This window comes from Eptatretus burgeri, chromosome 15, assembly GCF_056783735.1.
Source record: "Eptatretus burgeri isolate ZD-2024b chromosome 15, Ebu_testis_v1, whole genome shotgun sequence".
Taxonomy (NCBI): domain Eukaryota; kingdom Metazoa; phylum Chordata; class Myxini; order Myxiniformes; family Myxinidae; genus Eptatretus; species Eptatretus burgeri.
In genome coordinates, this window is record NC_140975.1 from 21,701,397 (window position 1) to 21,727,833 (window position 26,437).

General features: G+C 44.6%; 2 protein-coding genes across 8 annotated transcripts in view; both read left to right on the plus strand.

Moving 5' to 3' along the window:
* The window catches only part of LOC147011708 (BTB/POZ domain-containing protein 7-like), a 192,284-nt gene that overhangs the window by 70,839 nt on the left and 95,008 nt on the right, over positions 1-26,437 (plus strand). For 6 of the 7 annotated variants that reach the window (XM_085857689.1, XM_085857687.1, XM_085857685.1 and 3 more), the window contains 2 exons: positions 17,950-18,105; positions 23,202-23,573. The exons of the other annotated variant lie outside the window; for it this stretch is intronic. In XM_085857689.1, the coding sequence (XP_085713815.1) occupies positions 17,950-18,105; positions 23,202-23,573 (528 nt within the window). The remainder of the gene's footprint in view (positions 1-17,949; positions 18,106-23,201; positions 23,574-26,437) is intronic. 7 annotated transcript variants of the gene reach the window in all.
* Positions 9,101-12,209, plus strand: LOC147011709 (uncharacterized). Its single transcript, XM_085857341.1, is given in 3 exon segments — positions 9,101-11,186; positions 11,189-11,506; positions 11,509-12,209. Coding segments are annotated over 3 exon segments (2,967 nt in total). The 5' UTR covers positions 9,101-9,238.

Here is a 26,437-nt window from a genome sequence, read left to right on the forward strand (position 1 = left end):
CCATTGAAAACATTTGCACAAAGATAATCTCATAATCTGGTTTTAGCTGACTGATACCAAACAACTTTGGTTCATTCGTATGACGTGCAATCTGCTCCCAGCGTGTACATCCGTTCACCCTCCTGACTTCCTATCCGGGAGTGGAATTATTTTTAATGGCATTTGGTGGTTTTGATTTGCCTTTCATATCTGGTAAGGTTGTTGTGGGGTGCCTTTACCCTTTTTTTTTCTCATAGGTAGCATTTTAGTGGACACCCAAGGTTGCCCTGAGGAAATTTAAGAGTCAACCATAATATGTCCTGAACCAGGCAGGGCAGGCCGATTTAGATGGACGTTAAACCGGGAATCTCATCTGCCGGCATTAGTTGGTGGACGTTAAAGATCGCATGATTTCCTCCACAAAGAGGAGGTGAGCTATCACTGGGACTCTCAACAAATTACAAATTCCTGCCCTGACATACTTAGTTGAATGCCAGGTCAGACCAACCGGTTCGTGAAAGACATGGCACGAGGTGGTGAGAATATGGCCATTAAAAAGAGAAAAATAAATAATTCCCTTGTTTTCCAGAATGTTCAAATCCAAATCCTTAAAATGTTGCTTCTGAGCTGGATTTAAACCCAGCTATTTTATTTTTGAATGAAAGTAATAATCACATGGCCCCCTGGGTGTGGCTCATTTGGCCCATTCATTACAATATTTGTCACGGAATAGTGATTCAGTATTGTTAATTTTTATCCTTCCTTTCTTTTGTCGATTTTTCTTTTATCACAGGTTTTTTTATCTTTGTTGTTTGATTTTATTTGAAAAAATTTTTCCTTCCTAAGCTGTCAAGGTACTTCAAACGTGTTTGCTATTGTCTTCATTTGCCTTAATCCTTTTGGCAACCAATTTGGATTGACGACGAGAACATCAGGTTAAAATCGTTGGTCAATGTGAACTTTTCAAATTCACGATACCATTTCACATTGCGTGGTAATCTGTGTTGCAGGCTTGTGGGATTGTCCGTCTATTTCCTCATACAGAATGGATTGTCCCTCTATCCCTTCGTACAGTTTGGATTGTCCCTCGATGCCCTCTTACAGTATGGATTGTCCCTCTGTCCCCTTGTATAGATTATCCCTCTATCCCCTCGTACAGTATGGATTGTCCCTCTGTTTCCTCGTATCGTATAGATTATCCCTCTTTCCCCTCGTACAGTATGGATTGTCTCTCTGTCCCTTCATATACAATGCATTATCCCTCAATCCACTCGTATTCTATGGATTGTCCCTCTGTCCCTTCATACACAATGGATTGTTCGTCTGTCCCCTCATATACTATGGATTATCCCTCTATCGCCTCACACACTATGAAATGTCCCTCTATCACTCATGCACTATTTAATGTCTCTATATCACTCATACACTATGGATTATCCCTCTAACTCCTCATACACTATGGATTATCCCTCTATCTCCTCATACACTATGGATTATCCCTCTATCTCCTCATACACTATGGATTGTCCTTATATCCCCTCATACACTATGGATTGTCTTTGTATCCCCTCATACACTATGGATTGTCCCTCTATCTCCTCATACACTATGGATTGTCCCTCTATCCCCTCATGCACTATGGATTGTCCTTGTATCCCCTCAAACACTATGGATTGTCCCTCTTTCCCCTCATACACTATGGATTGTCCTTGTATCCCCTCATACACTATGGATTGTCCTTGTATCCCCTCATACACTATGAAATGTCCCTCTATCACTCATACACTATGGATTGTCCCTCTATCCCCTCATACACTATGGATTGTCCCTCTATCTCCTCATACACTATGGATTGTCCTTATATCCCCTCATACACTATGGATTGTCCTTGTATCCCCTCATACACTATGGATTATCCCTCTATCCCCTCATACACTATGGATTATCCCTCTATCTCCTCAGACACTATGGATTGTCCTTGTATCCCCTCATACACTATGGATTATCCCTCTATTTCCTCATACACTATGGATTGTCCCTCTATCCCCTCATACACTATGGATTATCCTTATATCCCCTCATACACTCTAGATTATCCCTCTATCTTCCTCATACACTATGGATTATCCCTCTATCTCCTCATACACTATGGATTATCCCTCTATCTCCTCATACACTATGGATAATTATCCCTCTATCTTCCTCATACACTATGGATTATCCCTCTATCTCCTCATACACTATGGATTATCCTTCTATCCCTCATACTCTCTGGATTATCCATCTCTCCCCTCATATACTCTGGATTATCCCTCTATCCCCTCATACACTCTGGATTATCCTTCTATCCCCTCATACACTATGGATTATCCCGATCCACCCTCGTACAGTATGGATTGTAAGTGCTGAAGAGACCTTACTCCCCTTTTCCCACTTTTCCTTTCCTCCTCCCCCCAAACTTCACCATTGTTCTCCTTTTCTCTGTTTGCTGAGGTCTTCCCTTGTCTGCTCATCATGTGCCAAGACCAAAGGCATTCCGTAAAGGATGGTTTATTTTATGATTGTCCGCTTTGCATTCCCTTTTTCAGTTCATCTTGCTGGTTCCCTCTGCTCTTCTCATTCCAATTGCCCCACATGTGTTCTACAAGTTATTGATGTAATGCACACTCTGCCCTTTTGTAACAGAACTCACTTAAAATACGTGCGCACCGATTGCTTCTCTCCGTGCTGTTGCATGGGGACAAGCACTTTCATCTCGTGCCAATAACAGAATTTTGACAACTCATTTGTCTGAGACTGCTCTATTTTGTAGACCAAATGCAATTTAAAATATTCTTCGCAGATGGAGGGAGGTCATTCGAAGTACATGAACCACCCTGCTGGCGTTAATGCCTCGCCTTTCTTTTGCTGCTTAATGGGCAGGCCATAATTACGGTTACCTGGAATGGGAGAGATGCGTGCCTCAATGATAGCAATGGCATGAGGCCACAGTCGTGGCTAAGTACCGTGAAAACTAAACCCAGGAGCCGTTCCCATCACCCTGGCTTGCGCCATTTATTCTCCATGCAACGCGACACGTGCTCGGCCGCTCACCCACCAGAGGTCCGTAGGCTTGAGCAGCAGTTGCATTGCCCCACCGGTGCATGTTGAAAATAAGCTGTGGGTAGGTTGGCTCAGACATTCCAGCAGTGGAGTGCCTTGGTAAGAATCTTTGGACGAAGCAAGAGTGGGAGGGCTTGGCGGTGGTGGTGTCCGTTGGATCGAGGGATTTCGGTTGAAAAATGAACCACGGGAGGCAACGCAACATGCTTATTAGGTGTTTGAAGGAAAGCTTTCATGCCAAAATGCCCCCTTAAAACAAGCGGGACGACCGTCGGCATCAGGATTGTGCTGAACCCTTCTAATTTCTTATTGAGTTAAATGCTCTCTTTCTGTGATCTTAAAAAATAAAAATAAAAAACACTTATTTTATTTTTGGCCTCAGTTCGGTGTAAACCCCCTCTTGCTGCATTTCTATTTCAAAAATAAATATACAACCACGATCATTTTTCCTCCATTCCTGTTAAAATTTAATTGCGACCGTGAACCAAGTCCGGACACTGCATCACGATGCTGACGTCCATGCTGGTGGAACGGCTTTAACCAATTGTGAGATCAAAGTTCGGAACACAATTATTTATTTTGGACAAATGACGACCATAGCCTTTTTGTAGCCATTAATGTTTTTTAAAAAAAGACAGTAGGTAACGAAGAGTCTTGATCTGAATGCTCAGCCAAGTTGCAGAAGCACTGGATCCAAATCGTACGTCTTCCCACGATTGGTCTTTGTCCTTGTTTTCTCCCCCTTTTTTCAGACTCGGTCGGTTTCAGAAGAATATAATTCTCAAAGCTCTCGTTTGCTTGTAGTCAATCAATTTTCCCTTGGTCTTACCAACTTGAGAGATATTTGGTTGCAACAAACCTGACGATTGTTAATCCCTGCATTTTGCAGCTTTTGAAACGCATGCTAACGTATCACTCTACAGACTACACTATCGGAATGTCATGGCCACCCGCGATTCTTTTTTAAATTTATTTGTTTTTGGCACTGTACTGCCTCGTTCGATTAACCCGTCCAAACGTGATATTTGCATCATCAGAGTGCTGTTTTCTGCTGTCTGTTTGCCGTGACTTGAGTAGAGTTTCATTATTTTATGTTCTGTCACCGTAGTTGCCGTATCTTACCCCATTATATTAAATTAACAGTGATCCAATGGCTCATGGAAGAGCTTCCACATCTACATACACATACATATCGCATTTAGGGAAAGATTTGGGATTTGAACTTGGGATCCCAATGTAATGAGCGATGGATTCAGATGGGAACGTTAAACGCTCTCCTTAAATGACCTTCATTGTCACCCCAAACTGTAAGATCAGAATTGATTGAGTAATCGCTTTTACCTGTTGCCAAGGAGCTGGTTTCGGTCTTTCACACATTCAGTATGGAGTGTAAAGATGAGTTTGATGGTTGTGTGTGAGAAAAACATTTCAACATTCTTGATTGCTTTGAGGAAGGAGGTTTCAATGTACGAGAAGATTTTAAACGCACACCCAAGAAGGTCATGTTGTCGATTGTTGTGATCCCTTTGTGCAGTTGGTGGAACAAAAGTCTATCTTTTTTTTGTATACAGAGTGAAGGCTCATGGAAGAACTAGAACACAGAACCGATCTGGATGCTAAAAAGGAGCAAGAGAAAGAGAAGGGGAAGGGCCAAAGGACAAAATAAACGGAGTTGGCAACAAAGGATGTGAGGATGAGGGGTAGGGGATGGAATGCATGGGTTGGATAAGAAAATGCAGGAGGTGTATAAGATGGATACAGAAGCAAAATTTTATTGGGGTTGGAGGGGGGGGTTGTAACATCAAGAAAAGATCATGGTTTTGGATGGGGGATGATCTGAGATAGTCGTGAACAGCTGTTTTGAAGACCTGGAGAGAATAATGAGATTGAAGAGAATGTGGAAGTTGGTTCCACAGGCGGGAAAAAACCATAACAACGAAACGGTGGAGGTGAGTAGTGACTGGATTTTGGGAGTTTCACGAGAAGGGGGTTGCTGGTGGACTGCGTGTGCCCTGCAGAAACAAGGGGGGTGGGGCACAAACCACAAAGAGGACAGGGGGTGCAAGTCCAGAAAGGAGGCCGAAAACGACAGACAGAAAAGGAGCGAAACACGTGCGTCATGCGATCAAAAATGGCGGCAGAAGCAACTGTTGTTTAAAGTGGTTTAAATTGTTGGGGTAAGGGGCGGAGGAGAATAATAAGAAGATTTTTTTATCTTGCCAAAACGAAGTTTTTGCAAGATATGTTAGTCAGCTTGCATGTTTTTTTTTTTTTTGTTTGTTTTTTTTTGTCTGTAATCACGTATAAAAAATTCTGCAGAGCACAGTTATCATTGGAAATTTTTGTAACTTCGCATATCAGAGGCCTATAGAGGTCCCTTTCAGCGCACAAAATTTTGAAGGTCAAGGTCACTGTTGCAAATCAGGGGAGTCGATGAAACCCTTATTTTTTGAGTAATTTTGATCGGTTCGTCTTCAAACTTCATGGGAATATAATTCATGGTCTGGCGCTCAGCTGATTAATTTTTGATGGCGATTGGCCTTGACCTTCATATGTTTTTTTTTGTCTGTAATCACGTATAAATCACTCTGCAGAGCACAGTTATCATTGGAAATTTTTGTAACTTCGCATAATAGAGGCCTATAGAGGTCCCTTTCAGCGCATAAAATTTTGAAGGTCAAGGTCAAAGGTCAAGGTCACTTTGTTGCAAATCAGGGGAGTCGACGAAACCCTTATTTTTGAGTAATTTTAATCGAATCATCTCCAAACTTTATGGGAATGTAGTATATGGTCTGGCGTTCAGCTGAATAGTTTTTGGTGGCGATTGGCTTTGACCTTCATGGTTAGTGCCTGAGGTCAAACATATTTGACCCCAAAGTCAAATTTTCAAGTTTTAGGAACCATATCGTGTAGTACCTCAAATTGAACACCTCGATGAGTGCTTTCTAGATATGTCAAGCTTGAGACGTTATGATGTCATTTGGTGACGTTATGAGGCAAACATATTTTTCATGGTTACTCTGTAGAACGATTCTCATCGGAATCTCTCGTAGGCAGATATTCCTCAAGGAGTCGCTCCTGGTGGATAGCAGCTCTGTTCACCTCAGTGTGACCTTAAAGAAGTCACACGTGGTCACCTTTTGGCAAGATACGGGTCACCCTGCGGGTGACATTGGTTTATTTTTATTTTTCCTTTAAAAAAATTTTGTGTTGTTACAGGTTTCGGGGTGGGTGCAGGGTTCACGAGGGGGTTGCTCTGATCTGTTACTCGACCACTTACCCTGAAGCCGCAAGCCACAAATAACTCCACGGCCCGACGGGTTGATAGGCAACTGCGGACGCTGGTTGGGACAACTAGCTCAAGCAGGGTCTTTGCTCCAAGCATCGCATTGCCTTACCGAGTGAGCTCGTTATCTAAACTGGGGAACCACCCTCTCAACATCCTACCTCGTCTAACTTATTGTTGTACGGGCGAGCGAAACCATAGGTGGGGCACTGGCTAAACTAATGGAGCGAAAATGCTTGGGTAAAACTTTCTGTCTTTATTACATACATTAGTGGGGCAAATTAGCATAACAGTTTTGCATTTTGTGAGGAAAGCACCAAATTTGGCACACTAGTAGCCTATCATATTATGAACAGATATGGATATTGGGCCATCTCAAAATTTTGATGGCAGTGGAAAATGGCTGCCACAGCCATCAGCGGCTGAATTTGAGATGGCCCAATATCCATATCTGTTCATAATATGTTAGGCTACTTGTGTGCCAAATTTGGTGCTTTCCTCACAAAATGCACAATTGTTATGCTATATTGAGCTAAGTTGCCCCACTACATGTAATGCCAAACCAATGAAGGAAAACTCAATTGGGCAGGATTGAAGCAGTTTATGAAGTATTAAGCATGTATTTTCAGGCAGGCAAAGATATACAAGAGCAGCAATTAATCCTTACCACTTAAAAGATCCCCTTACACAGTCTTATTTACACAACAACACAAGACAAGTGTGCCACAATCATCCAGGAAAAGTAGAGATGAAGAGTTAGCATACAAAAGCAGTTTGCGGCTTGGGTGTGACCTCTCACTCACCCCCCACAAGCAGGTGGGCCTGTGTTGATCCCAAGGTAGAGGGAAGGGAAAGCAGAAAATGTAGTGGTGTGTCGGTGCGATGTCAGGAAAGGTGCAGTGTATGCGGTGTAAGCTTAGAGGAAAGGGTGTGAGGTGCGAATCGGTGTCTCGCCCACCTGGGATAGAGGTTACTCATTGATAGCTCATTTTGAATTGTTGATAGTACTATGTGCATCTCGAGTAGACAAATTAGGGGTTCTTCGAGGGAGTAAAGTTCCTTAGAGCACCCTCTGACCCCACATGATGTGTGGCTCCATGGTGCAAGGGTTAACGTATGCTCCCTGACCACGCGTGAGGCGTCCTCATTGGCTTGTGCTCACAAAAGCTTTCCAAAGGATCGATTGTGGTGACAAGTTAGCAGATAGGTTATATGAGGAATGATTGCAGTGGCTGCGGAATTGGATATTCCAATTAACACAGGTCAGAGCAATCCCAACATGGCTTGTAAATATTGGAGAAAGACTGGCCAAGAGGTTCCTCCTGTGCAATGCCTCTGAGCAGTGTTGCCAAAGGGAAAGCAAATAATTATTTATTGCGTTTCTTAAAGTGCATCATGGGTAGCAACGCGTGCACACGAAGTGAAAAGCGGGGTTATAAGCAATTGTTTCGTGTCTGTCCATCCATCTTATCAGTTTATGATCGAGGAACAACTTATTTCAATTGAATGTTATATTTTGAACACAAATCTCAGAGCATGAATCGGAAAACAAACCTGCCGTTTTACAGTGCTGTCAGACCCTGCTATTCACTTTGGATATGTTCCTGAAAAATTCCGCGAATGTCGAGGTCAGCGAATGTTGGGGCGTTGTTTAAAGAATATATATATATATATATATATATATATATATATATATATATATATATATATATATATATATATATATATATATATATATATATATATACATACATATACACTCTTTCAACATTGTGGAGGTTTGTTGAAAATCTGTTACACAGAACAAAGGGAACAGCAGGAGAAAGGGGAAACAACAATAGCAGGATGGAGGGAGTAAGTCGTTGTCGACAGACAAACAAGGGATGCAGGTAACTACGAGGGAAAGGGAAAATGCAAAGGGTGGACAACATGGAAACATGTTTACTGCTCAAACTTCTTACTGCTCAAACTTTACTCTTCTTATTGCTCAAACTGCTCAAACTGCTTTTGTATGCTTAAGCAAAATTGTGTTTGACCAGTTTGTGATTTTGTCAAGCTCTGAGGAGAGGGAAGAAGCTGCTGCCTGTCTCTCAGAAGGATGAGAGAGGTTACGGCAGATCCTGGAGCCATTAGCAAAGAGATGAGGATTTTCCAGAGAATCTTTGAGAGCATTGATGAAGATTAGGAATAATATGGTGCTTAGAACACTGCCTTGTGGTACTTCAGCCTTGACATGGAGTGGAGATGAAAGGGTTCTGTTGGGAACCACATGCTGACTACGAGAGGGGAGGAAGTCAGTAATCCAAGAGTGGAGTGGAGTTGGCCGTGGATTCCATAGGTAGATAGTTTTGGAGAGCAAGGGGGGATGCCAGACTTTATCAAAAGCTCAAGATATGTCCAGAGAGACGGCCCTGATCTCATGTCTGATATAGAGGGCCTCCTTTCATTGTTGGGAGAGTAGGAGCAGCATGTCCAAGGTGAAATGACCTGTTCTGAATCCGAATTGGTGATGTGAGATGATAGTCCAGGAGTATTAAGTCAAATTTGAGTCAAACCCAGAACAAATTTATAACAAGCTGAAACTTTCAGGATATGTTCTGTAAGCTGTCAGGAATAACATACTAAAAGTCCCCAAGAATGCCCCTTGGGGCTTTTGAGAAATTCAAGATGGCGTCCAAGATGGCCGCCGGCTTGAGATTTTTCTCATATTTCAAGCTGAAATCATCATAGAATTAAAAATAATGGGTCAAAACATAGATTTTAAGTTACAAAGAATCAATTACTATGGCTATTTTTTAAGATAAAATCAACTTGTTACATATTTAATATGGCCGACATGCACAATACAATGTTTTCTTTTCAGAGCAGGAGATGGAGTCGTGCATCATTTGTAAGGACTTATGCATCAAGGATTTTGTGCAAGTTGGACCCAAAGGAATGACAACTCTAGTAGCCGCAAGCCTTGAGAGACAGGATGGTCTTCATGAACTTCTACAGATACAGGAGTCACTGACACTTCACATTGCCTGCAGAAAAGCCTACATCCGGGAATCATCCATCAGATCTGAGACGAGAAAGTCTGAGAAATCGGCGGCAGATGAGGAATTTGAACAACCCACCCTGTGGTCCAGAACTCCTTTGTTTGACATCACTACACACTGCCTTTTCTGCTCTGAAGTACTGATTACTAGCAGCAGACTTGAAACCAAACGCAGAAAGTTAACAAGCAATGTAGAGACAATAGAGTTCAAGAACAATGTGTTGAAAAGGGCAGCAGAGAGGGGTGATGAGTGGGGAGAGGCGGTTCCCAAAAGAATAGAAGCAAACATTGATTTGGTTGCCGCAGAGGCAAAATACCATCGTGCCTGTGCCCAGGAATTTCTTTCTAACCCACAAAAGTTGAAACCTGTTGGCAAACCAGTTGATGTTCAAAGGATTTCAGCTTTCAATGAGCTATGTGCATATATAGATGACAATGACGAATGTCAATATGCAGTTTCTGACCTCATGGAGCACATGGAAATATTCTTGAATGGTGAGGAAGGCTATTCTCTCAAGTACTTCAAACAGAAACTGAAAGAGCGATACAAAGATGATATCATTACAACAAGCCTCCCTGGAAAATCCAGCATCGTCGGTGTCCGTGAATCTGCTCACCGGATACTTCGTGAGAGGTGGGTGGCAGATCAAACAGCTGACAAAGCTTGTGAAAATGAAAGAATAATTGAAATGGCAGCTTCAATTATTTGGGATGAGATTCGTTTGTCAGTGTATGATCTCGGTGAATATCCAATCTTGGAAGAAACTGAAAATGGTTCCTCTATGATTCCTGAGTCTCTGAAGCTCTTCTTGCACAAATTGTTGGACCCAAAGGGCAAAAATTCTGCTGTAGTGAGTTGGCGATGCACTGCCATTGCCCATTCTGTCATTTCTGCCTTCAGACCAAGGTCTTTCATTTCACCAGTGCTACTTGCCATAGCAGTGTACATACATCGCAAGTATGCCTCTCGCGAGCTGATAGACATCCTCGGTAGCATCAGTTTTGCAGATGACTACAAGGAGGTCCAGCGATTTGAAAACAGCCTCATATCCGCTGATGAGCCCTCCTATGGCCTCAATGGTTTCACCCAGTGTGTATTTGATAATGCAGATTTCAATGTTGCTACACTAACTGGGCACAACACTTTCCATGCCATGGGTGGCATAGCTTGTGTAACACCACCCGGAACAGTAGAAAAGTCTCCTGTCAAGCGCATTATGCAACTACCCCCAGCTGAAGCAGTTGGCACTTTTGGGCACATACCCATCAAGACATACAGCAAACCTGCAGTTTCTGCTTTGCAGTCAGTTACAGTAGAGCCTCTGCAGATCTCCGACACTCACAGACTGCAAGCATCAGCTCTTGATTCCATTTGGATGCTTGGGTACATGTTGAACTTAACACCGTGTCTGCCTTGGAGTGGCTTCATGAAAACTGTTCTGAAAAGTGATGAGTTCCAAACCTCCAGAATTGAGACTCTCCCATTCATCAATCTGGAACCAAGCAACCCCAGCACTATCTACACTGCACTGTGCTTTGCACAGACACAAAGTGACAAGCACAACCTCAAGATCTGCCCAGTAACATTTGATCAGCCTCTGTATGAAAAGGCCTCTGAAATTGTTGCTGCCTCCAGAGACTTGGACAAAGTGGTGGTGCGACTTGGTGGCTTCCACCTGCTGATGTCCTACCTAGGCAGCATTGGGAAGATCATGACAGGGAATGGGTTGGAAAACCTGTGGGAACGAGTGTATGCCAAAGGTTCAGTGGTGCATATGCTCCAGGTCATGCCTTCTTTCAAGCAGTGCGTGCCCACATTCTGACCTTGCTGGCCCTCATCTATGTAATGCTAGACAAGTCAGACTGGGAGAGCCAGACTAACAAGGAACATCTGGTCAGTCTGTACCAGGACACAGTGGACCAAGATGAAGATGCTGCTGAGATAGATGAAGATAAAAGTCTGCAAGAGTTTCAACAGTTTCTCACTCACCACCTTGATCAAGCTGCCATACAGAGCAGAACGGGGAAGTTATGGGTGCAGTACATCCACCAGGTGTTGCTCATGCTCAACTTCATCAGAGCCGAGAGGACTGGCAGCTACAGCTTCATCTTCACTGTGTGCAGGAGATGATCCCGCATTTTCATGCAGCAGGTCATCTGCCGTATGCCAAGTCTGGCAGACTGTACTTGCAGCAGATAAACTCCATTGCACAAGTCATGCCACCTGAGGAGTACACGTTGTTCTCTGCAAAGGGGTATTTCACCATCCGCCAAGCTAATGAGTTCAGGTCTGGCAACTTCTCCGACCAGATAATCGAGCAGTTCCTGATGAGGATGTTGAAAACCAGTGGAGGGATGACACATGGTAGAGGGATAACAGACAGCACCTTAACCAAATGGGTGCACGCTCTGCCTCACTGTGTTTCCTTTGTGCGATGTTTGGAGATGTTCACTGGTGTTCACACTGCTACCTCTGAACAACACAAAGATCTTCGTTCATCCACTCAGGCTACAGACAAGAAAGACTATGATGTCTTCCTCCAGTGGCTGCAGGCACATCTAGTGTCTATTTCCACTGGTGTCGTAGCTGACACATCTGTCAACTGTGACAATGCCGTGCAGATTGGTCAAGCTGCAGCATCGAAAATAACAGGGAAGCAGTTCACAGAGATCACCCTGCATCGCAGTGACAAAGTCAAGACTATGGGAGATAAGAACAGCATCAACGTCGGGGCAAAACACAGAGGTGAATCCCACTCTCTTCTTCAACAGGATCACTTGTGTCCAGAAGACAAGTTCTGACATGAAGCAGTTCATGTCATATGAGCTGGCTCCTCAACCTTCATCCCTGTTTCATGATGGTGTCATGTGGAAACCAACCAAGAGTGCCCTAGGTACTCTCCTCAAGTCATTTGCCCCTGTACAACCCAACATTCCAAACAACTGTCAGTTTGTCATAGATGGAGGCTATCTGTTGTAGTCAGTAGTCTGGCCACAGCCATCTACCTATGGAGGTGTGTGCCAGTGCTACATTGCCTACATCCTAAAGCACTATGGGGTTGGCACTACTACTGTGTTCGATGGCTACAGAACCGTCTCCACCAAGGCAGCAGAGCAACTACGCAGGGCAAAGAGGTCAACATCCGGTGACATCCTATTTGACCAGAACATGCAAACCACTACTACTCAGGCAGTATTTCTGGCAAATAACCACAACAAGGAGCGTCTCATAGAGATGCTCAGTGGCTTCCTGAATCAAGCAGGCATCCAGGTGAAGCAGGCGCAAGCTGATGCAGATGCCTTGATTGTGTCAACTGCTCTGTCTTTGGCAGCGCCTGGCAAACCGGTGGTTGTTGTCGGAACTGACACTGACCTGCTGGAAATGCTGGTGACTCTAACAACCACAAACATGGACCTGTACATGCTATGCTGCAAGAACCCCACAACACTCTACAGAGTTCACGACATTCAAGCAAGCATTGGTGACACAAGTAAATATCTGATGGTGCTGCTTGCCATAACTGGATGCGACACCGTGTCTGCTCTGTTTCGCCAAGGGAAGCGCAAGGCATTCAATCTGGTGCATAACAATAAGGAGTATGACCTACTCAACACATTCATCAATGAAGAGAGCACTCATCAGCAAGTACAAGAAGCAGGTGAAAGCTTCCCCTTGAAGCTCTATGGTGCATCCAGTTGTGCATCACTGGACGTGTTCCGCTACATCGCCTACAACAAGGCAATCAGCAGAACGTCACTTTCCTCAATGTTCCAGTTGGCACCTTTGCCTCCAACAAGTGCTGCAGCCAAGCAACATTCCTTCAGAACATATCTCACTATTCAGGAATGGATGGGGAGGCCCTTGCAGCCAACAGCATGGGGATGGAAACTGGAGGACATCCTGACTCCAGTTGACACTGACCGTCCCATTATTCCAGACACTCTGCTCAACATGATCTCTTGTGGCTGCAGAGCAGATGGCTGTGGAGTGTCATGTGGCTGCAGGAAGATGGGGGTGCACTGCTTTGCCCTGTGTACAAAGTGCACTGGTCAAACCTGCAACAATGCAGCACCAATGCCATCCTTGCTGGATGCTAAGGGAGAAACTGAAGAATCAACTCCTGTTTCTCCAGAAACTGATGATGAGGATGACTGAGGGTGAATATGTGTCATGTTGTAAATATGTTTCACAAGTTTTAACATTTGTAATTGTTTTGTTAATTGTTTTTTGTTAATGTATTTAATACAATACATGAATATTCTTATTTTACTCTATTTTTTAAGGTTTCTATAGTATTACCACAGATATGGTGAAAATTGTTCATAGCCCAGGAGTAATTGGTTTAGACCTATGTATAACTGCATAAGGATTTCATTAAATCTTCAAATATTGTTGAAATTGAATTCCCTGCCCCAAAAAACATATATTTAGACTCATTATTTGCATTTTTATGATGTTTTAAAAGCCTGAAATATGAGAAAATCTCAAGCCGGCGGCCATCTTGGACGCCATCTTGAATTTCTCAAAAGCCCAAGGGAGATTATTGGGGACTTTTAGTATGTTATTCCTGACAGTTTTCTGAACATTTCCTGAAAGTTTCAGCTTGTTATAAATTTTTTCCAGGTTTAAACCTATTACTCCTGGGCTATGAGTCCATTGGAGAAAAGGAATGATTTCATATCAACTGTGATGATGGTTTCCATGACCTGGTGATTATTGTAAGTTAGATAATTGGGCTGTAGTTGAGGCGATCCATGTTTGCACCTTTTTAAAATGTAATTCTGTGGTGTTGGCTGATTTCCAATTTCCCAGGTAGATATAGGAGACCAGTCTTGGTCTCCTCGAATGGCGAATCCGCAAATAGCGGGGTGCAACAGTACTCTTGGATCTGAATTCATCCCGATCGTACATGCACAGAGATGAGTGAGAATTTTTTTACTCTGTCTGCCTGCCTGGCAATCAAACAAAATTGAAAATTGTTTCAAACAGGAAACGAACTGCTTTTAGGGAGGTCATAAAGGACACAAAGAACAGGCATGAAGTACTAATATGCTGTGTTAAATACAGTGATGTAAAAGACACTATGTCACTGCCGATAAAACTCAACATTAATTTATTTATCCGACTTTTACAATCTTTATTTTATTTGAATTGAATCACATGTACTGTATTTGAACACTGGAACACAAATTGCCTTCTTTGCACTTCCAAGAACCTCCAGTTTTGCACTACTTGGACATGTTAAACATGGTGGTGGTGCATAAAGGGCGGTGTATAAAATAGTGCGAAACATGGATTTTTTCTGAAGTGATCTTTAAACTAATTTTTTTTTTTTTTAGAATTGAAAAATATATTTGAACACTCTCTAATTCATATTTGATGTGGTCTAATGCAGTGCTTCTCAAACTATCTGATGTGGTGGACCGGCAGTTTTTTTTTCCAATGTGCCAGGGACCGGTACCATATTTGTGCCATATTATTATTTGTTTATGATCCGAGAAAATATGGTTTGAACAAACTCTGATGCGAGGCAGGGGCGGGAAAAAATGGAGGCTGCGAAGCAGCCGAGCATGACGGCGTTTGACAGTGACATTGACAAGCACATGATGGAGGTACTAGTGCCCTTCTTGAAGCTGCAAAATGCTGACATCAAGGCTGTTCATCAGCTGATATGTCCAGATTTGGACCTTGAGGAACTCGGTATGGAATATCAAGATCTTGTGTCTTCTGGACAAGGAAAAGACTTAACTCTCAACAAGCTGGTCAAGTATCTGGTGTCGAAAGAACTGTTTCCAAATCTGGTGAAGGCATTAAGCAGAGTTGTGGCTGCCAAGCCTCATTCAGCAGATGTTGAGCGTTTTATAAGTAGCAGCAATGCTCTGAAAACATGTGAAACATCAAGAATGTCAGTGGAGACAGAAAATCTGTATTTGTACATACATTACAACATGCCACCATTAGAAGCATTTGATCCAAGGGAGGCGGTTATGATTTGGCTGTCATCAAAGGCACGCAGAAACCAAAGCCATCACAAAGCAAAGTTTCAAGTTCACTTCAAGGGAGTTTTCACAGAAGCAGAACTCAAAGTAGAGGATGATGAGCCTGACGAGGTGGAGGTACCACCTAAGAAGAAGGTCAAGAAATTCTAACTTCTTACAGTTTTGCTTACTTGGACAGGTTCAAATGTTCATTTTCATTAAGTTCTACCGATTTTGTTTAATCTTACTCATGCCAAAGACAGCCAGCGAGTTGGACTTACCTGAAACTTGGTTCTAATGTTAGTCAGAGTCAACCTCAGGCTCAGGTTTATGATTTTGTTCTTTGTATGACTATGAGCAACCACTTGTGGTTTCACATCTACTGTAAATACGTTTGATAATCCTCACTGTTTAAGATATAATTTGTAATGTGAAATGTGGTAGTCTATGTCATATATTATGATTTATGTAATATGTATGATTGCATTATATTGTAAGGTTAATAAAAAAAAAGAGTTTTGGTCAGCTATCAGACTATCAGTGACATCTATTGTGGTTCCTTCCTAGTTTATGACACCCAAGCCATGCAAATTCAAACAAAGAACAAATTGACAACTGCACAAATCTGGATTTGCAACTGCACATTTTGAATCTACAATTGCACAAAAGGGGTACAACTGCACGTTAGAATAAACCCTGCGTAGTAATATTAATTTATACCGGAAAAATATGAAAAGATAATGAATATAATAAAAGTTGACACATTTTTAAATATATATTTTGTATTATATAAATATAGACTTCTCTCGTATTTTGAATTTGTCGGCTTAAATATATTATTTTTCATGATTTTATACATTTTTATTTTATACATTACATGTTATATATTATGATAATGTGAAACTGGAAACTCGCCGTGGACCGGTAGTCGATGACTCGCGTACCGGCACCGGTCCGCGTACCACCACTTTGAGTAGCACTGGTCTAATGCACGTACATTTATCCTGCTTTTCATCCAGGTCAACTTTTAACCACACATGAAATTGTTTACTGGGAGGAAACTTTGAAATCGTCTTGACTGAATATTATCCAACTGGGATTTCAGGTAGTTGCTGCTCTAAAGTAGTGAATACGTTTTTATCTCACCTGGACTTTAGTCAGGTGAGCTGATGCGATCAAGCAGTGTCTGTAGGTGAGTGAGTGAGTCAGTCCGTAAACATTTCAGTCATTATCGCTTGAACCAAACACACAATTTTGATGAAACTTGGACACAGGCTTCATATCTGTGCCGAACGAAGGTGCGGGAGGGGGGGGGAGCAGGGGGGGGGTGAGGTGTTTGACCTCCCTCCCCCCCAAAAATTAGGTATTTCCTCTCTTCTCCAAAATTACACACATGATTTCAATGAAACTATGACAACATTCATCATCCATAATGTACCAATGTGTATCGACTGCATCAAAATCTGCGCTCATTAGGGGGGGGGGTATACAGGGGTTTGCTCTCTTCTCCGAAACTACACACAATTTTGATGAAACTTGACCGCAACCTTCATCACCCATGACGTACCAAAGTTTATGGACTGCATCAAAATCTGCACTCATTAAAGGGATCTACGGGAGGGTTTTGTCCCCCCAAAGTAGGTATTTGCTTTCTTCTCCGAAACAACATGCACGACTTTGAAATTTGACAACAACCTTCTTCACCTATGACGTACCAAAGTGTATCGTCTCATAAACATTTGCACTCATCAAGGTGGTCTACGGGGATGGGGGGGAGGGGGGTTGACCCCCTAAATTAGGTATTTGTTCTCTTCTCGGAAACGACACACATGATTTTGATGAAACTTGACAACAGCCTTCATCACCTGTGCTGTACCAAAGTTTATCGTCTGCATAAAAAGCTGCACTCGTCAAGGTGGTCTACGGGGATGGGGGGGGAGAGGGTTGACCCACACAAAATAGGTATTTCCTCTCTTCTCCGAACTACACACACAATTTCAATGACACTCCACCACGACCTTCATCACCTGTGATGTACCAAAATTTGTTCACGGCATTAAAAAGTTCGGGATCTAAGGAGGTCTTCGGGGGGTTTGAGTGACTGTTGCTCCTGATCCAGGTGATATTCAGGACAGGCCGTGTAATTTTTGGGTATGGTAATGGCTTTAGAGGTGAGAACAACAGGAATCCTCGAGGTTGTTGGTGCATCTTAGGCAGCAGTTTGAAGGATTGAGATTCCAAGCTTTTGGGGGACCAAGGCAGTTTCAGGAGAATTATGATTTGGCTTTTGCATTACTAATATAACCAAGCCGTCTCAACATTGACCTTCACAGAGGTTGTCCTGCCTGCCTTGCAAGGTTTGGCCTTGACCCACAGGCATGCCAGTCCACATTGTGTGGTTGAATCTTTAATGACTCAGTGGCAATTTGGAGATGGCAGTAAAATGCTACCTATCAAAAGGCTGTGCTTCTCACATGCTCAGACAAACTTAAAAACAAGAAAATGGTATAATGACCAAAATAGCTGTCTATTTCATGCCATAAAGTTTTAATTTCTTCATCAGGTGGCAGCCTTGGTGGAAGAGTACGAGGCTGCAGCAGCTCTGAAGGAGGTCGCATTACAGGCTTGCCTTGCTCGGTCCAAGGCCTCCTCACTAGCTCAAGATATGGCATGCCTGTATGAGTACAAGTATTGCACCGATGTCGATCTCGTCTTCCAGGTGGGTCCGTGCATCTACAGTGTTGCGCAACCTTGCACCAGATGCTGGTGGATCTGTATTCAAAAATGGAAGGCACCACCACATAGTAAAGCTGCCTATCAGGGATGAAGACCACAGAGTGGTCAAAGCATTGCACATAAACCATGCTTACAAGGCAGTAATCTACGAGTCAGGTCAGGCCAGATTCAGTTCAGTCAGGTCAGGCCAGATTAGATCTGTGACTTGCTACAGGTATCATGTAAACCTGTACTAACCTGTTCCATGGTCGGGTTGTCGGTGACTAAACCGTATCCCCCACCAGGTTTTTTGGTGAGGAGGGTGTTTGGATATGGACACCCAGCAGGATTAAAAACAAAACCTATCAAAGGGTGGAGGAGCAACGTGTGAGTCAATGGCCATCCATATCTAGTGCCCAACTGTGTCTGCGGACGTCCTCCTGCAGTTGAGTTACTTCTTATTAGGAGGTTGGTGGCAGGATTTGCACTCCAGCCACCGTAAAACCCTTCATTCCGCAAAACACAAAAACGCAAAGAAATCTGAAAACCCACTCCGTGGGAGAACCTCCTGTGCAGCTTCCCTTCGCAGGGAAGCTCACCGGATGACTGAATTGGGGCAAAGCCTTCGGGACCCCAAATCTTTGATGATAGGAGGGAAACCATGGGGTAACATTCCCGGGTCAGATTGCAGGAGAGTGTGTCGGAGTGGCACTGAGGTGTCGTCCACCAGACAGCAGTATCCTTGGGTTAAACTGAGGCGGTCCCTTCGGGTGGGTGCCTGGAATGTCCTTTCCCGAAGAGAGGATGATCACCTTTCTCTGTTATCATATGAGCTCAAGCATTTGGACATCGGTATTGCAGCTCTCTCTGAGGTTTGGAGACAGGATTGTGGCGAGATCATGGTGGGTGGTTACACCTACTATTGGTCTGGTCGCTCTGATGGTTACCATTCCCAAGGAGTTGCTGTAGCTGTGTCCAATAAGCTGACTCCAATGATAATTGAGGTAACACCGGTCAACGAGCGTATTATGAGACAATGGATTCATCACTCCTTCGGTGTCATTTCCCTGGTCTCTGTTTATGCTCTGACTGAGGCGAGTGATCTCACCTTGAAGGATGCATTCTGCGCCACGCTCGAGTCTGTGGTTGATCAGTGCCCCAGACGAGATACACTTCTAGTCTTGGGGGAGTTTAATGCATCGACTGACTGGAACTGATAGGGATGGTTATGAGACATGTGTTGGTCCCCATGGGTCAGGAACTATGAACCAGAATAGCACTAAGTTCCTTGCCTTTGCAAAAAGTCATGGACTTAGGGTGGCTGGTTCATGGTTTCAGTACCCACAAGCTCAACGCTGGCGGTGTGGCAAAGGAGATTGACCATGTCCTCGTTGATGGTCGCTGGAGGATGATCCAGAACTGCAGGGTCTACCGGTGTGCTCAGTTCCTCAACACTGACACCGGCTTATTGCAGCAACTCTGAAGTTGCACCTTAAATCCAGGAGAATGGTACCATCCCAGCCGAGGCTCGATGTTGGCAAGCTCAAGGATGAGAGGGTAGCTGAGGAGTTTGCGAATGGTTTGAGTGGAAATTTGAGGAGTCTGGGTGCTTTGGGCGGTCCTGAAGAGTTGTGGAGTGCCTTCAAGACCACCGTCCTTGATGTTGCCGGTGGATGTCTTGGAACTCACCGGAGGGCAAAGAAGAATTTTGTCTCTCAAGGGACACTGGATACCATTGACCAGAGTCGCAGGGCCAGGCTGAATGGCAGAGCTGAGCTGTTCAGAGAGCTGAGGCATAAAACTGTACGTGCACTGAGGGTGGACAAGGAGGCCTATGTGCGAGGAAGCTGTTAGGGGGTAGAGCATCACCTGTGGTCAAGTGATTCTCGTCCTGCTTACAGGGGAATTCGTGCATTGCGTTTATCCAAGCCCATCCCTCGGTGTACTGCAGTTGGAGCAGAGAGTGGTAGGCTCTTGACAGAGGAGTCCAAAGTGAAGGCCCGCTCGGCCGGTTACTTTGTGCGGTTGTACCAGGCTGATCCACCAGCTGTCGAGTTGGACGTCAGGGGTGTTACAATCCCTGTTGCTGACCCTCCAATCAACTGTGGTCCACCTTCGCTTGTGGAAACACAGGCTGCAGTGAACCGGTTGAAATGGGGTAAAGCTCCAGGGATCTGTGGCATCCATTCTGAACTTCTCAATGCTGGTAGAAATGCTGCACTCGTGTCGTTGCATGCAGTTTTTTGCTCTGCCTAGAACACAGGCATCATCCCAACTGACTGGAATGGGGGGCCTTGTTTTCCCTCTCTGGAAATGGAAGGGTGGTTGCCAAGACTGCAACAACTACCGAGGGGTGACGTTGCTCTCAGTGCCGGACAAGGTCTTTGCTCGAATAATTCTTTATCGGGTTTGCTACCATCTGCTTGAGCACCAGCATCCAGAGCAGTCAGGCTTTACACCAAAGAGGTCAACGATTGACCTTACGCTTGCTCTTCGGGTCCTCACTGAATGCAGACGAGAGTTTCGGCAGGGGCTGCTTGCAGCCTATGTTGATCTCTGTAAAACGTTCGATTCAGTGAATCGGGATGCCCTCTGGAGGATTCTTGGTCTTCGTGGGGTGCCACCAAAACTGATCTCTCTGATGTCTGAAATCTACTCTGGTACTGAGAGTGACTGTGAGATGTGGTGGTGCCATCTCTGACTTATTTCCAGTTATTAATGGAGTTCGTCAGGGTGTTTACTGGCCCTCACACTTTTCAGAATTTGTATGGACTGGATTCTTGGGAGGATGTCGCAGAGATGAAGCTGCGGTGCATCGTTTGGGAATGTCAAGATCTCTGACCTTGATTTCGCAGATGATGCAGTCATCTTTGTGGAGAGTTTAGATATCCTTTTCGGGGCCCCCAAGGTGCTGAATGAGGAGTCTGAGCCACTGGGATTACGGGTTTCCTTGGTAAAAACTAAGATCCAGGCTTTCAATGACATCTTGGATGCTGCTGTCCTGTCTGTGCCTTTTTGTGGTGAGGATGTTGAGCTCCTGGAAAGATTCACTTATCTTGGCAGTGATCGTCATGTCTCTGCTGGCTGTGAGTCAGAGGTCAATAGACGTCTGGGTCTGGCCTGGGGAGTCATGGATTCACTGGATAATGGCGTGTGATGCTGCCGGTACCTGTGCGGGAGGACGAAAGTCCGAGTCTTCAGATCCTTGGCAGTGTGACTACTCCTCATTTTCATAAATGCCAAGGTGAGCCAATGAAAAAAGCCAAGAATTTACAAGGTTTCGGAAAAGCGATGATAATAGAAAACCTATACGCCAAGAAAACCTTTAGAAAACCAAGATGCCAAGGTTAACAATGACTAGCCAAGATCTTGTGAAAAAAGCCAAGGAGTGGTCACACTGGTCCTTGGTGCTTCCAGTCTTGCTCTATGGATGCGAGACTTGGACTCTGACCAAAGATCTTAGACGGAGACATAATTTCTTTCGTACCAGGTCTCTTCGGAGAATCCTTGGCTGGTTGGAATTTGTGTCCAACGAGCGGTTGCTGAGAGAGACTCGGATGAGATTTGTTACCTGCATAGTCCATGAGCGTCAGCTGCGGCTGTATGGACATGTGGCTCGTTTTCCTGACGCTGATCCTGCTCACCAGATTCTCTCAGCGAGGGAGTCTCGTGAGTGGAGGACGCCAATGGGCCGACCACGTGCCTCATGCTTGCAGCAGGTTGATCGGCATCTCAAGGAGATGGGGATGGGCCAAGCATCTGCCTGGGGGATGGCCAGACGGAAGAAAGTGGACGCAGCGACGCGCTGCTCTGGCACATGCTCCCATATCTGACCTGACCTGAATGTACGAGTTGGTTGTATGTTCATTTTTGAATGTGGATCTTTCCAACTATACAACCATTTTTTTTTTTTTGTGGAGTTGACAAATCTACTTTTTCACTGCATTTTATGTTTGCATTGCTTGAGCAAAACCAAATTTTATTGGATTTGAATTCTCCCACAACAAATTGCTGTGTGAGACATCTTGGTGCACAAACGTCCAAAGATCATTCTTGTCTAATTATTTCAACAGCTGTCTCTTGGCATTTTTCATTATTTCAGGAATCTTTAGGTACCAAAACCACGGCCAAATTTCAAGACGCCGTGTGCATTTTGTGTTGGTTATGGAGCCATTTAACTTACCTTGCGAAAACTTCCTGATCTGAGACTGCAGGGTGGCAGGATAGCCGATAGGGATGCACACTCAGCACAAAGCTGTCTAGCCCGGTTTTGACTGCCATCCTGGTGTTTCAAAGGCAGGGTGATTCATCAATGTGTGTGCTGTCCCTCAGATGGATATTATGCTGGGAGTCCCATCTGCTGGCATTAGTTGGTGGACGTTAAGGATCCCATGGTGTCGTTTGCAGCGAGCAGGCGAGTTATCGCCGGCACCCTGTACTGGTTCATTTGTATGCAGCACGAGGCTGCGGGGTAGCATCATTGGCTGGGGGCGCAACTGTGCCGCTGATGTAATGCCCTCTGCTGGTTTGGGCAGGAATTTGGAATTTGGTTGTGGTAATACCCTCTTCTGTGATGTGAATTAAATTCCTGTTTAGCGTCTCTTCAAGGGCCGACACACATATTGATGAATCAACTTGCCTGTGAAACACCGAAATTACAGTATACAGCTGGATCGGAATTCAGACCCATGATAGCAGCTTAGATATGAGTGGCCTTAGAGGTGCGCACATTCTGTCAGCCCGAGGAGACCAATGATAAGCATGAACTGATGAGGACATTTAATTCACATCACACCTATTCTGAAAAATTCATTTGTCCCAATTAACAGAGATATTGTATACATGGACACATCAAGTATACCAGCTTTCATTGCATAAATATCACGATTGCTGCAATTAGAAAACGGAAGTTGGGTTGCATTGGTTGCAGTATCCGTACAATAGTGCCGTGTGTGTGTGTGTGTGTGTGTGTGTGTGTGTGTGTGTGTGTGTGTGTGTGTGTGTGTGTGTGTGTGTGTGTGTGTGTGTGTTTTGGAAGCTGAGATTGATGGCTTGCGTGGTTGCTCACGTTTGCCGCCTGTGTGCATCACTGTGCAACAGGAAACATGCTTCCCTGTTCACCGTGCCATCCTGGCGGCACGTTGTCCCTACTTCCGCACCCGGCTCAGCCTTCCTGGCACACCAGCGCTAGGATATGGCGCAGAGTTGCGTCTGAGCCTTGGACCCCCAGGTGTGGACCTACCCTCTTTTTCATCACTCCTGTGGTTCCTCTACACAGGCGAGTTTGTTCCAGAGGAGCAGCCTGGCTGTGGCACGAATGGCTCCCTGCTGGATGGTGATAATGGGGTGCTCTCGTGGCTCAGCGCCGAGTTTGGGACGCCAAATGCACTTGCCACAGATTTGCTGGTGTTGCTTGAGAGCGGTTACTACTATGATGCTGTTCTCTGCTTCTCCTCTGACCTCGAGTATACGGTGGGTGTTTCTATGACCAATCCGCTCGTTTGATCTTGTCTCTAATTTTTAACAAGGCCGTAAGCATGTCGCGTCTTCTTCCCATGGGTTGTGTTTATTGATTCATCGCACAGATGTTGCACTCGGCTGCTGGTTTGCCGAAGTTCTGGGGCTGTTGCTGTTCTTCTAATGCAGTGCATCATTCCATAGGTTAAGACAAGACATTTAAATTTGCCTAGGGTAGCAGCACACCATGGCCCACTCTTTTTGAATGGTACCACGGAGAGATCGCTCGAAGGAAGAGTGTATTACGATGCAATGAAAAGTATGTTGAAATGGTGTGTGATCAGAACCCATATCTTCTTTGCCCCATTCTACCTCCGACTGAGCACAGACCACAAGGATACATCCATCATATGCTGCCTTTGGCGGATTGCTCAAACAATCTGGGATGCAGAAGATCATGGGAGCGCGTATACATTGAGCCTCGATAATGAGTTCAGCTCCTTTAGAAATGGAATTGTCAATACTCAGCTGTTTAACAATCACAATTACAAATTGACATCTTCACCTGGCCTGACGACTTGGCCTGGAGTTGCCCTGGACACAGTCACCTCACAATTGCATTCACAAAGGAGGGAGTGTGGACGAGACATTTCCCCCCTTTGCCGCATAAATGCAAGCAGCAAAAAGCATATTCGGGGCTGATTTGACTCCTCTGTTTGGGCAGAAGATTTTTTTTTCGGTGCACTAATCCATGTTGCTTTCTGCCGCAACAGCTTCACGAGTTATGGATTCTCAGTGTCTCGGGAATTATCCTTTTAACGTCCACTCTTCACGATTCATGCGTTGACCTCCCACCTCGATTGGTGAAGAACGGCTCACTGCCCCATTTCCAAAATGGTGTGCCATGAATTTGATTCGTTCCCTTTCCATATCTGTACGCTGTTTGTATCTCGCTAAATTTGATGGAACACTTTGTGGTGAACACAGATCTATGACGGTGTGGCATGCTGAAGGTCAGTCCCTCCTCGATTACTCGAACTGAAATTGCCAGTAAAGCATGATGCTTTGGATTTATGACTTTGTTCGGAAGTTATTGTGGTTTTGAAATTAATTTTTGTTTTCCAGTCTGGCAACGAAACACGGGGCCTTTTTATATGTACTGGACATGCTCTCGGCTCGTTGAAGAGCGATGGCACGGAACAAAATCGGCGGTCTTTTTGTTGACATTTTAAAAAAAATGGTATTTCCTTTTTCTTTTGCCTGACACGATGGCCTAGGCCCAAGAGGTATGTATGCTCACCTCTAAGCTGTCTAGCCTGGGTTCGAATCCAGACTCGGCTATAAACTGCCGTCCTGGTGTTTCACAGGCAGGGTGATTCATCAGTGTGTGTGCCGTCCCTCGGACGGATGGACGTGAAACTTGGCGTCCCATCTGCCATCATTCGTTGGCGGGCGTTAAAGATCCCACGGTGTGCTTCATGAAGAGTCGGCGAGCTATCACCAGCACCATGAGCAAATTACAAATTCCTGCCCCGAATACTTAGTTGAACGTCAGGCTGGGCCAGCTGGTTCGTGAAAGGCTTGAGCCAAGCTTCCCATAGCCAATCCCACGTAGGGGAATAATTATGGCCATTAAAGGAAGAAGAAGAAGAAGAAGAAGAATATCCTTTTCTTTTTTTATTTTATTTTATTCTTCACAATCTCCTGGATGTTGCTCGAACATTCGGCTGTACGCTTGGCACGACCGGCTCCATCTGGCACTGCCCGTTAGTCTCGTCGGGCTTTCTGCTAACGGCCAGGTATGTGCTGTTCGGGCCGGCAGCTGACCTCTGACCCAGCGTCAACTCGCGCTCACCTTTGCAGCCCAGATCTGATGGCCTCCTGTGCCGTCGACCTTTAAATGGTTTGCTTTGCATTTCGATTTTGGCTTTAACCTTTTAACCCAGCTTGTCATTGATATATTTATTTTAAAACATGGTGGTGCGGAGGTAGGAAGATCATTTATCGATTGCAAGTTCACCACTGGTGGTGAGGCAAATAAGACTGTTCTCATTTTGAAATACCCTGTTTATTCAACAAGAACTCCTATTTCAATCCCTCACCCCTTCCTTTCTCACACGCCAGTAAACATTAATGTGTGTCATGTGTGTGTAGGGTGTGGAACTGTATCTGCATGATTGATGTTCTTCGCTTATTTATAGCACAAGGCTGCGGGGTAGCATCATTGGCTGAGGGTGTGGCTGCGCCGCTGATGCAATGCCCTCTGCTGGTTCAGGCAGGAATTTGTCATTTGTTTTATAGTGCCGGTGATGTGTCCGCCTACTCTTCGCGAAGGGCACCGTGAGATCTCGAACGTCCACCAACAAATGCATGGCAAATGGGACGCCCAGTCGAACACACGTCGAATCACCCTGCCTGCGAAACACCGGGATGACGGTTTATAGCTGGGTCGGGATTCGAACCCAGGCTCGACAGCTTAGAGATGAGTGTGCCTACCTTTAGGCCATCCTGTCAGCAGATGATTGATGTATTCTGTCCTGAGTAAGACATGAAGCCAATTAAGGTACCACCAATAAATTGGGACATGAATGTTCTTTCACATGAAATGCAATGTTAGTTATTCATGGACAAGTCATGACCGGTGTGTCCGTCCGCCCATCACATTTTATTCTTAAGGGTCCCTGTTGTTATAAAATAATAAAAATGGAACCTTTGGAAAGCTGATTATCGATTAACTTGGAACAAAAATTTGTGTCCATTTGATCATAAAAATGCCCCTTTTAAAGGCCCTCCTTTCCCCAATGGAATAAGAATAAGAAGCATCTGGAGCTTTGCCTCGGTTCCAAAGCCACGACAGCAGGAACCCTTTAGAATAACAC